The 12,736-nt window shown below is 47.1% G+C and overlaps 1 protein-coding gene and 1 long non-coding RNA gene across 2 annotated transcripts; both read left to right on the top strand.

Annotated features, from left to right (window-relative positions):
* Positions 1-3,719: 3,719 nt before the first annotated feature.
* LOC127303535 (protein SMAX1-LIKE 3-like) lies at positions 3,720-6,541 on the top strand. Its single transcript, XM_051334256.2, has 3 exons — positions 3,720-4,423; positions 5,453-5,600; positions 5,707-6,541. The coding sequence occupies exons 1-3, from the start codon at positions 3,720-3,722 to the stop codon at positions 6,466-6,468; spliced, it is 1,614 nt and encodes a 537-aa protein (XP_051190216.1). The 3' UTR covers positions 6,469-6,541.
* A 4,744-nt stretch (positions 6,542-11,285) lies between these two features.
* On the top strand, positions 11,286-12,317 carry LOC127304785 (uncharacterized). Its single transcript, XR_007853534.1, has 5 exons — positions 11,286-11,437; positions 11,587-11,654; positions 11,824-11,867; positions 11,991-12,099; positions 12,210-12,317. It is a non-coding gene; the product is annotated as an uncharacterized lncRNA (long non-coding RNA).
* The last annotated feature ends 419 nt before the right edge of the window (positions 12,318-12,736 follow it).

The following is a 12,736-nucleotide window of genomic DNA, read 5'->3' as shown; positions in this document are numbered from 1 at the left end:
TGTTTTATTAATTTTCAATTGCACAATAAAATGAGATAGTATGACAATACACCAGGTGACGTACTTATTGATCTTTGTCACTATATTTTTTTTTTGGAAACGGAGGCAAAAGCTTTGCCTCATTCGTTCATTAAGAAGAAGATGGCCGATTTTTAGGAGAAAACCGGGCAAAAACCAATAACAATAGTGCCAAAGCACACCCAAGACCACACACCCCGCCACAAGGGCACACCGAGCCTTCCTGGCTACCCACAAAAGCTAAGAAGCTCAAGCCGGCCTATGCCAAACAGATGATTCCTCGAAGAGAGACCGGCAGCTTCGCTTCTGGCAAAGAGCCTCGGAGAGGAGATGCGCAGGACAAGCGTCGAATAGGACCTGCACCGGACCGCCCCTCGAAGGTCATCGTACACCGCCCGAGGGTGGCTTCGACTTCACATCAAGAAGAGACCACCGCGAAGACATTCGAACACGCCGGAACGGAGCCGACTAACATGACCTTGCCGCAACCAGACCTTGGTCACCACCATCGTCGTTGCCTCTCAAGTCTCCACTCGGAAGACCCGCATCTTCGGTTGACCTCCTGCCAACCCAGATGCCCTGTGTGTCAAGGCACAGGAGGGCGCGAAGGGGATCATCAACTTCAAGACGACGCCCTCAAGAGGGGGCACGACGAAGGATCGACGCCGTCGTCCGATCCCGCGGGATCTAGGCTTTCGCCCGAAGATGTGAACCCGAGGTAGCGAAGGTCGTAAAGCTCCACGACCGCCCTCCAAGAAGGACGGCGACATCCGCAGACGCCGCGCGGTCAGGCTTTCGCCCGGAGCAAACGAGCCACCACGGCTTCACGCGGCCGGACAGCGAGACGAAGACCGAAACCGCTGCCAGCCCGCACTCCGCAGACACACCCCATGCGCAGAAGCGGCGCCACCGCCGCACACAAGCCACCACCGCCACCACAACCAGACCAAGGAGCCCGCAAGCTACGCTGCCACCACCCGCGCCACGCGGGGCTGAAGAGCCGAGCCGCACCATCGCTGCCTACCAAGCTCGCCGAGAAGAGTTCCGCGGGCGCCGCCAACCGCCACAGAGAGGGAGCTTCGACGGACGCCAACACAGGGGTCCAAGGACGAGCCGTCGGCCGCAGCAGCGCGAGTTCCCCGGTCCAGCCGCCATGCCGCCCTCGCGGCCACAGCGGCCGCCAAACCAGCCGGAGCACACACCGGGCCGCCACTCCGCAGACCACCTCCGCAGCAACGTCCCGCGCTGCTGCCCACCGGCAGCACACCGCGCACCCCGGCCACCCCCGCGCCGCATGCCGGCGCCCCAGCCAAGCCCGCACCGCACGCCGGACGGGGGCGCGCTCGTCGCTGCTCTGCCGCCCACGCGGTCCGAACGCCGCCGAATCCGCTGGGCCGCCGCCACAGCCCGCCTCACCACCAGATCGGGCGACCTTGCCCCGGATCCGCCACCCCACGGTCCCTGAGTCGCCGCTCCAGCATCCTAACGCCGGCGAGCCGCCATTCCCGCCCCAGCCAGATCCGGCGGCCGCCCGCGGCGCGACGAAGAAGGAGCCACCCCCGGCACCATTTGGCAGCGGGGGGCCGCCGCCATCGCGGCGCGGAGGCCGGCAGCAGCGGCGGCGGAGGGTCGCCGGGGAGGAGGACGGGGCGGCGCGGGATTTTCGCCCCCGGTGTCGCCTGGGGTGCGACACGGGGGGAGGTTGGTTCTTATTTTTGCGTGGTTAATTGATATGTCTGTCACTATATTGATATTATTGCTTAGTACCCTTTTTCAACAAGCCTGAATATATTGATAGTTCAATAGTGCCAATGCAGTTTCCTCAAGATCAAGAAGGACGGAGATTGAGGATGAGACTCACCTGCCACTCGATCTGCCCGCTCTGCGGGATTGAGGATGAGACCCTTAACCATATCCTCCTTCAATGCCGCTATGCGTGCACGATTTGGTTTAGGTTCCTGCAGCGCCATCAGTTTGAGCATCTTGCCCCACATGCCGATAGCGCCCTAGTTGACTGGTGGCCCAACGCGTAGCAGCGGCTTCGAGCAAGGGACCGTCGCCGTTTCAACTCCATGGTTTTGTTAGTCAGTAGATCCCTCTGGCTATAGCGCAATGCCAGGGTTTTTGATTGGGACGAGATGCCTGCCCACACCCTCTTGGAGATCGTTGACAGTGAGTGGCTCGCCTGGCGGCGATGCAGACGTGGGTCTTTGAGAGAGATAGAATATGATAGGTAGGGCTTCGGTCCTAGATGGTGGACGGTCCAAAGCGGCCGTAACGATGATCCGTTTCTTGTATATGTTTTCCCCTGATGCTTAATATAAAGACGCGCAGAGCTCCTGCGGGTTCTCCAAAAAAAAAAAAGGATGAAGATCTATTAGCATGATGTTTTGTTTAAGGTATTATAGCTTGATATTTGTACTGTTAAATATAAATATACTATCTAGTCTCTTTCTACCCGTTCGGATTTTTGGTTGAACTGACAAGTGCAACAACCTTACATGGTAAACAAAAAGGAAAAGATTATGTGATATACACCAAACACACGCTAACAACTAAAATAGCCTAGACGCGAGGAGACGTTTTGAATATAAATACAATATCTAGTGTCTTTCTATTAGTTCAGACTTTTTTTTTTATTGAATTAGCTAGTGCAAATGCAATAATCTTAGGGTGTGACTATTTCAATTAAATTCGTTGTCAGTTAGATGATGTCATCAAATGTCAGTTGCAACTCATTTTGCAACTCATGACCAACACAAATCAAAACGCAAAATTAAATGATATAAGACTTAACGAAGTTAGTTCTCAGCCAGGTGAGAAGTAGTAAATTCCATAGTATTATACATACACCATTAAACATATTATTTGAGTACTACTGTAGTACTAGATATTTACTACCCTTCAACTAGAGTTATTCCTTCCCTGGAAGTACATCTAAGGCTGGTGCCAACGCGGGCGCTAGGAGGGGCGCTACCGCCTGCGACGGGGCGATAGCGAGGCGAGAGCGGGGCGAGACGGTAGCGTCGGGCGGTGGCGCGGGCGCCCGGCGTTAGGGCGCGGTACCGCCCGCCTATAGCCCGCGTTGGAGGCGAGAGCGGGACGAGAGGGAGGCGATAGCGGTGCTAGTGGGGGCGGTAGGAAGGCGGTAGGGAGACGGTAGGGAGGAGAGAGAAGTGAGAGCTGGCACTATAGCCCGTGCACTGGCACCGTGGGGTGAGAGTGAGGTGAGAGTGGGGGAAAAGCTGACGTGACGAGGCTATAGTGGGGTGATGCATTGGCACCAGCCTAACTCAGTATCTGTCGTTTTATTTTCACATGCACCTGCCAACTTGCACTTATTAACTTTTGGCCGGCCCCTACACGAAATTAAACCATGCATATTGACACATTCTGTGTACCCCTCCAGGATCAATCTTATCGGCCGGCCCTAAGCTCCACACAATCTTTGAGCCGTACTTCGTGTTCCCTCGGCCATGCATGAGCGGATGAGCCATCACGCGGCGTCCACGTCGATGGCGACGAACCTGGTGTACTGCTGCTGAATTAACCACTCCTGCTGTGTCCTGCATGCTGCAGCTGCACATCTACAAAACCGTGTTGCAGCTGAAGAGCTACCAGCCTAGCAAACTATACCTATAGCTATAGCCCTAGACGTCGACGGTGGTAGCTCAGTCACTGCGTTCCCAGAGCGCGTGAATATGCGGAGCGCCGGCTACGAGGTGGTACAGCAGGCGCTGGTGGAGGTGGCGGCTGCCGCGGTGTGGCAGGCGGCGAATCTAGCGAGGCGGCGCGGGCACGCGCAGGTGACCCCGCTCCACGTCGCCAGCGCAATGCTCTCCACCGGCGGCCTCCTCCGCGCCGCCTGCCTCCGGTCCTCGTCCCACTTGAAGTCTCCCGCGCTTCAGCCCGAGGCACTCCAGTTCTGCATCGACGTCGCGCTCAGCCGCCTCCCGATGGTCTGGCCACCGGCCGCCGCCATGTTCAGCAACCACGGCGCGCCGGTGATGGTGCTATCGAACGCACTCGTGGCGGCGCTGAAGCGCGCGCAGGCACACGAGCGCCGGGGCTCCGCGGAAGGCGGCCAGCGGCAGCCGGGCGGGCTCGTCGTCAAGGTCGGGCTGGAGCAGCTCGTCGTGTCCATCCTGGACGACCCGAGCGTTGACCGCGCCTTGCGCGAGGCCGGCTTCTCAGGCCCTCAGGTCAAGGCCAATGTCGGGAAAGGAGCCTCGTCGGAGCAGTCTGATAGCGTGCATAGCCACCGTAGCGATGACATAGCTTCTCCATGGCCGATTAGTAAGAAGGCTAATGCTGGACAGACATCTTCCGAAACCGTTGGGGATGTGCTCCACCGGCCAGTCGTCATCCCAGACAGAAGCCTCGCGTTAACCCTCAGCTGCCACAGGTAGGAGTACTTCGGAGTTCGCGTTTTATTTTTTTGAAATATTTCTGGTGGCCTCTCCTGGTTTGATCGTGCATACACCAGGGACTCAGGGAGTAATAGTAACCTTATGCATGCCCAGACAGCCAACAGATCATGCATGCATGCTGGGTTTCAGCCAATGTTGGTGCATGCAACTCATCGTCTACTTCTTATGAAGAAAGCAAACATATTGACTCGCAGTGACGGATCCAGTTTCCGAACTTAGTGTGTTCAAATTTGTTTTGCCAAATCAAAGTCAGAACTTTTCCCATAGCGGAGATATTTTTGCACAAGTTAGACAAGAAATACTATACAATCATAAGATCTTAACCTAAGATTGATCAATACATACACCTATTACATATTTATCAATACAAATCATGATGTTGGGTACCTGTTTTGCTAAAACTAGAACCCTACTGATACATCATACATACATACATACCTATTACATATGATTTTGTTTGCCAAAACAAATTGGATGTAACTCTATATGGATCCGTCCATATTGCTAGAGTACTTAGTTATTTCTTAGTTGGCATCATCATATCAATATGCTCCATTCAAGATTTTATTGTTCTTTTGTTCTTGGAGGAATCTAAATATGTTTAGATTCGACTTAACGTAGAAGTAAACCTGTTTAAAAAAACGTATAAATCCTTAGTCCGTGATAAAATACAATATCTAGGTTATACTTTCTACCTTTACTGCTGGATAATTCTAGTCAACTCGCCAATCCTTTCTTTCATGGCAGCCCGATTCTTTTATGCTTCTTGTACCTTCTTGGTCAGCGCTTATCCATTTGACCCCGTTAGGAGTTGACAACATTCTAGTGTAGCAACTTATTTTAACTTGTTTTGATGGCAATATTGTCACCACCTGTAAAATCTAACGGTCTAGGATCAATGCGTTCGATTTCGTAGACTAAAATTCTCATGTTTGCTCAATGTAATTTTCCTTGTGTAAACTAATTAAGCTCTAACAATATGGAGCCACCTGTTGTTCCTGCAGTGGGGATCAAGCTTGCCAAACCAAACCAAGCGAAGCGTGGCCGGCCTTTTTTGGCCTCACCAATGTAACCACAATGACGGCGAGCGTTTCCTCCTGGCTCCACCACCGGCAAGATGTAATCCCTACATGCCATAACACCTCTCTTCAGGTACGTGGCTGACATGTACTTAGAAGTATTGAAACTGTAAATGATATTTGGTGATTGTTGTATCAACCTGCTAATACTATAACTCATGCCAACACCCGCAATGCAGCCTACGTGCATGCAGCAAAAGTTCATCGAACTCACCTCAGAGAATCTTAAGATCTTGTGTGATGCCCTGGAGCGGTGCGTCCCGTGGCGAAAGGACATCGCCCCTACAATAGCGGCCATCGTGCTGCGGTGCCGATCCGGCATGATGAGGAGGCCGGCCTCCTCAATGGCGTGCCTGCTCTTCCGAGGAAACGATGTCAACGGCAAGAGGGCAATGGCCCAGGAGCTCGCGAAGCTTGTATTTGGCTCCTATAGCGAGTTCACCTTGATTAACTCCGCCGACACCTCTAGCAACGCCGGTGACCGCGCCCTCAAGAGGAGGAGGTCACCAGATGTCGGCAATGGCAATGTCGGGATAAGGTTGTTCGAGGCACTCATAGAAGAACCTCACCGTGTTGTGTTTATCGATAATATCGATCAAATCGATCACGAGTCAGAAATCGCAATCAAGAATGTGATCGCGACGGGGAGGGTCATGGGCTGCAACGGCGCCGGCATAGCCAGTCTGGAGGATGCCATTGTAGTGTTGAGCTCTGAAGTGTCTGAGCCAAGGTCATTCACTTCTTCATCCCCTCCGACCAAGCGACGAAGAATTGGTGGATTGGACCATGGGGAAGGTGGTGCGGAGAGGCAAGTAGAATCACGTCATTTTGTCTTTGATTTGAACGCTCCTATGGAGGATGCGGAAGAGCAGGAGGAAGGGAACTCGGTTGACAGTATGGAGATCATGGGTGTTGTGGATGGTGTTTTTCATTTCGATTAGGCGAGGAATTCTTTTTCTTTTGTTCTGTTCTCCTTTACCCTTTGTCATTGTCCTTCATTGTCAAAATATTTACATTGTGTATTTTTTTTCATGGATAGCGTTTCATAGACACAGTCTTCCGTTTGTGTGTTAATGTTGTCCATGAATTCATGTTCTTCACAATCACAATCTTTGCGTTGTGTTACCCATCAGAGAAGGCAGAAGTACGTTCACCACAAAAAGGATTTTTGATCGGTTTCTCGATAAAGGAAAATACTTGTTTTTAATGAAGGTACATAACATGCATGTTTAAAATTTTGATTTTTTCTCCTGTATCTGAATACACTTGTTGGACTCATTTAAAAATACGGATATTCCTTCTTGTTCCAATGGCCCACGGCGCCCGAATGATGACCAACTCTTGAAGAGAAAAGGTGTAGCAAACTGCTCTTCTACAAAAGTAAACAGCGCTTAGGAGGAATTTTCGGAACGGTGTAAAAACGATTCCCAAGTTTTAAAGCATGTAGATAATAGACACATGTATACCTATATATACAATCTGGAACTTAAATATGACCATTTCTGATTTATACAAAGGGATTTGCTAGCAGAGAACTAAGTTCGTACTCGGTCAAGTTCTACACCATTTGATTTACTTTGTGATCCGTACTAGTCATCATAATCATCAGTTGCAACATGAGTTGTAATTGATATTTGATGACATCATCTCGAAACTTTTTCTCAGTCTGAGAAGTAGTCACACTCACACCCTTATACAAAAACAAAAATCAGGCAGCATACCAAGTTTCAAAATGTGTAATTTCAAAAATATGCAATTTTATGGTTTTTTTACAATCCATGATTTTTCATAACTTATTCCAAAAAAATGCTGGAGCAAGTTTCCACTGCATGCGTGTCTTTTCTCGTGTTTTTTGGAAGCTTAAAAATACGATCTTCAGATGAGAGAAAATATCTACTATTAGAAAGCTTAAAAAATAGCCTCAACTAGATAATGATTCTCGAGTGTCCATGGACAGCAGTAATCTTAGAAAGCTGAGGCAAATTAACAGCCCAAGAAAAGGTGATCCCTTGTCTCCAAGAGCTGGGTGCTGATCGGGCTCATGTAACACAGGAGTAATAATACTACAAATATAATCCAGCCACTACTACAGCCTCTAGTACCTTATTATATATTGTGCTATAGTACAATTATTCTTCACATGGCCTAAGCACTTTGTTGATTGATTGCTAATATGGTAAGCGGTAAGCTACTGGCGATGTCCATAAATGAGTTTAATGTGGGGTACTGTAGCATGCAAGATGCACAAAATTTGTTGTGTTCATCTTGGTCGTGTTTGGTAGCTTGGATGAACATTGGCTCGCATCGGTCCAACAAATTTCGATCCGTTTGGATGCCTACAGCCCACTGCGTTCTTGCATGAACCGGATTTTAAAGCACCCCGGGACATGCCTGGAGCAACGCCCGGAATGGCAGTTTCTCCAGGGCCAGGTTTGCTGCGGCCACAAGCCTGCACGCCTGGAGAAGGGAGGCGGAGACGCCGCGTCCCTTCTGGAACACGCGCCATAATTACCGTCACCGCTCCCCTCTTCTTCCTCTCACTCGCGACCGCACTCTCACCTCCCCCAAACTGTCACATCGCCCGGCGGTTCCCCTCTTGCCGACCAATCCGCCCCACCGCCGCACGGAGGAGCACCGGTACCGGAGGAGGAGACATCGGCGACCAGCACCGCGACATCGCCCGCAACCTGCTCCATAATCTTCATCGGCATCTTGAGGTCGCACACGACCTCGAGCTCGTTCTCAGCCGGAACAATGGCGGTAACGACCTCTCCTTCTCACCCTCGTACTCGTTCTGCCAGAACATGCCTTTCTCGAGCATTCGCGACGACATGCACAGTAGATCTGCTAGCACTACAAGAGATGTGATATTTGTTGACGAAAAGCCTAGTGATGGTGACGAAGTTGCATACCGTCATGGATATGTCTTAATAGGTGACGAATTCATCTGGCGTCAAGCACTTAAGTTAATGCTTGACGGTTTGCTTTTTCGTCAACGAAAAATCGTCACCCATTACCAAACCCGGAAGGGCTGCCATCGTCTCTGTTAATAGGTGACGAAATGAAGATCGTGGTGTATGTAAACCGTCATTGAATATAATACGGATCCACATGTCAGGTTATAAATAATTTATTATAATTTTATTTAATTATTTCTTGTGGGACCCACTAGTCCAGAAAATATTAAATTTTATAAGTTTTCAATATCATGCGTGACCCACTTGACAGGAACAGAATTAATTCAATAAAAATCGTGGTTACAAAGAATCGAACCCATGTGTTTGGATTGAATGACGTGGACTGTTACCGCTGAGATGTTTCTGAACTGATTATTTATTTCCGTAACTAGGCTCAATAAAAATATTAGAAACCCACAATTACATGTAGGACCAGCCTGCCATATAGATAGCATTCATTTTGCATATTAAAAATAAAGTGCAGCAAGGAGGAATCGAACACAAGACCTCCACCAAGTAAGGGTGTTAAGAAACCAGTGCACCAATTGACACAATTTGATTTAGTTGGATACGGAATAATTTTCTAGTTTGTATGCAGCGAGGCAATTACTAGAAAATGGAATAAAAGTTAGAGAATTGGGGACTCGAACCCAAGATTTATTTCCGTATTAGGCTCAACAAAAATATTTCCCACTTGATCTCAGTTATTAGAAACCCACAATTACATGTAGGACCAGCCTGCCAAATATATAGCGTTTACTCGAACCCAGGACCTCGGCAAAGAAAGCATTACAGTTAACCACTAGACCACTGCACACTTCATGATTCAATAAAAAGCGGGACATATAAGTAATATCTATGCAGCATGGCAATAAATAAAAAACAATAGATAAATCCCATTCTTTTGGCATAATTTACGATAAAGTTCCCATATTTGATACATAGGTGTATCTTGACATGAGAAACAATGTTGCCAAAGTGAATTTTTATAATATTTATAGAAAATTCATTTTTTGCATTTTCTAAGTGCCAAAAATGACTTTTTTGTGAAGCAAGTACGAAAAACATGGCGCAAAATGGCACCAGTACAATTTTCACGGAAATTAGTCCATATTTGGAGGATCATCCCGAATTATTAGGATTTTTCTCTCTTTCTACCTAATTTCGCTTATTTAAATGACTTTATGTCAATTTTTCAAAATTAATTCAAATTTGAACTACAAGCGTGTGATGGTTTCTCTTAATTTTTTGAAAAAATAATTTTAAGATACGCAAGTAGTGATTATATCACAGAACCATTGATAGTTTTGTAAAAATCGACCCTTTTCAATGAATAGTTATCCTAACCATTTTGTCCATGCTTTCAAAAAAAATGTGAAAACAAACTCAAAAAAATAAATCCTTTGGCATGGGGTCCCTTTATGTGTAGTAGAAGCTAGGATAAATGATAAACATCAGTTTTGACAAACCTTTCAAAAATATTATTCACAAGAAGGAATATCATGTATAAACATCTATAGGTTTTAATCCAAATGACCAAGGTATGGCCATTCTTGTGGCATAGTTTGTGATAAAGTGCCCATATTTGGCACATAGGTGTATCTTGACATGAGAAACAATGTTGCCAAAGTGAATTTTCATATTATTTATAGAAATTTCATTTTTTTTTCATTTTCTAAGTGCCAAAAATGACTCTTTTGTGAAGCAAGTACAAAAAATGGTGCAAAATGGCACCAGTACAATTTTCAAGCAAAGTAGTCCATATTTTAAGGATCGTTCCTAGGATTTTTCTCTCTTTCTATCTAATTTCGCCTATATAAATGACTTTATGTCGATTTTATGAAAGTAATTCAAATTTGAACTACAAGTGTGTGATGGTTTGCTTTAAATTTTTTCCAAAAATCACTTTAAGGTACATAAGTATTGATTATATCACAGAACCATTGATAGTTTTGAAAAAATCGTCCCTTTTCAATGAATAGCCATCGTAACCATTTTGACCATATTTAAAAAAAATCAAATAAAGTGAAAACTAACTCAAAAAAGAAATCCCTTGGCATGTGATCCTTTTATGTGTACTAGTTGCTAGTATAAATGATAAACTTAAATTTTGACAATGTTACAAAAATATCATTCACAAAAATGACTATCACCTATAATCATCTATAGGTTTCAAACCAAATGATTACCGTATGGTCATTCCCGTGTCATAGTTTGTAATAAAGTGCTCATATTTGACACATATGTGTGTCTTGGCATGGAAAACAATTTTGCCAAACTGAATTTTCAAATTATTTGTTAAATCCTTGATCCAGCGTCATTGTGTCGGGCCAATCAGAACGCAATGATTTGCCTCCCACGGATTGCCCCCCAAATACGCCATCTGAACGTCCGCCTAACAGTACTGCGTTCCATCCGTCCGTACACATAGACGCAGCGCCGCACCTAAACCCTAAAGCCAACCGCACCCACGATCCTTCTGCGCCGCCGTCCACGCTCCACCCACCTCCCTCCTCCTCTCTCTCCTTGCGCGATGTAGACCACGCCGCCACGATCCAGATCAAGCCGCCGCTCCGTCGACAGATCCCTTCTCCCTCGACGCCGTGCTGCTGGGAGGGCGCTGCACGCCGGCCACCAGGGCACGAACGCCATGGAAGGCCTTCGTCACCCACGCCGCCACCGACGGATTGCGGCAGCCGAGGTGCGTTCGTCCGACCCCCTCTCGCGGGACGTGCAAGGTACGGCGGCCTCCTCACCACTCACCGTTTGATCTACTTTTTTAGGCGTGTGGAGCTCGAGGGGCAGCCAGCGCCGGCCTCGTCGGCGACCATGTCGGACGGAAGCGGCACAGGGTGGCCTCCTTCCGCGTCCCCTCAATCCTGCAGGCCGCCCAAACTCGCTGTTCCCAGCCACAAGCACGGCGGCTTCCTCTGCCCCGACCACCGTCGACCTGGTACGTGCTGTCTTCCTCTCCCTCTCCGGTTTGTGTTCACAAATTTCCCATTGATTCGGTCGCTGCCATGGACGGTGGGCTTAGTTATGTCATCAGGAGATACTCAGCTGTGGCAGCAGCAGCCTCACGTCCTTAACCTCTTTTTTCAGGTCCTTGGGCCATCCGCAAGCGCGTCTTGGTAGTTAACTCATCCGCTGGTTAGCGAAGATTGCAAAATGTAAGTACTATTAGTTGTTACCCTTAATCATGTACTGTTGTTATGACTCAGTTGATCCAGACATGCTGAAATGCAGTAGCACGTACAGGTTTGTGCAACTCATGTTGGATGAGTTACAGTCTTAAGATGAGATATATGTGGAACTCATGTTACACGTATTTTTTTTCAGGTTTACTATTGCGAAACCCCAAAACTACATGGTTGTGCTTATTTGTAAGTGAGGTTACCAACAGACATCTATTTCTTTTGTTTTTTCATTTTTGTATCAATCCATCTGTTGTGCTGTGATTTTATGAAAAAAGCAAAAAGAACTGATCCTCTGCATATGTTGATCAGGTCCTTCTGAATCCAATTGTCATAGCTCGACAACAGTTTGAAAGGCAGACTTGGAAACACTCACACTTCCCTTTCCTTTGTCTATGCTTGGTCTGTCATGGAAGTAAAAGTAAGTGCCACCAACCCACTTGTGTTTTGTAGCCCCTTTAATTACAGTACACTTCTATTTCCTCTGGTCTAATACAATTGTGTGACAGTCTAATGACGATAATTTTTTAGTTGCAGAATAGCCCATCATGATTGGGGTGAGTTTATAAGATTTCGCCGGATTGGCTGCACATTGGAGAAGACTATGGGTATTCGTTTCAAAATCTCACCAGGTACTAAATTGCAGTATCTCCGCCACATATGTTCAGTTTATTCTTGTCAACATAGCAAATGCCAGCAAGACTCATTATTTTCTTTCTTTCTGGAAATAAAAGAAGAGAGATATAATCTGTTTATTCTTGTGCATTATCTAGCTGAATGTAAGGTTGCTGTCAAGAGGAATTTGTTGAGAGGATCATGGCTGCATGCAAGCAAACTGATATTTTGTTGTTAGATGCTTAGATGCTTGAAATACTAGTATGATGTCAAGCGTTCATAAGTTTTGGGGACCTGATGTAGTCTCAGGCTGTAACTCTATGTGTTTGTAAATTTTTTTTGTGAATATCTGTCGGTTATATGTTGCATATTTGACTTCATATATTTCTAGATTTTCATTGCATCAAAACATCTAGTTGGTTGAAAACAAATCCAAAAATACC

The sequence above is a fragment of the Lolium perenne genome, chromosome 5, assembly GCF_019359855.2.
Source record: "Lolium perenne isolate Kyuss_39 chromosome 5, Kyuss_2.0, whole genome shotgun sequence".
Taxonomy (NCBI): Eukaryota; Viridiplantae; Streptophyta; class Magnoliopsida; order Poales; family Poaceae; genus Lolium; species Lolium perenne.
The sequence above is the reverse complement of the archived record's forward strand: the minus strand, read 5'-3'. Positions and strand labels throughout refer to the sequence as shown.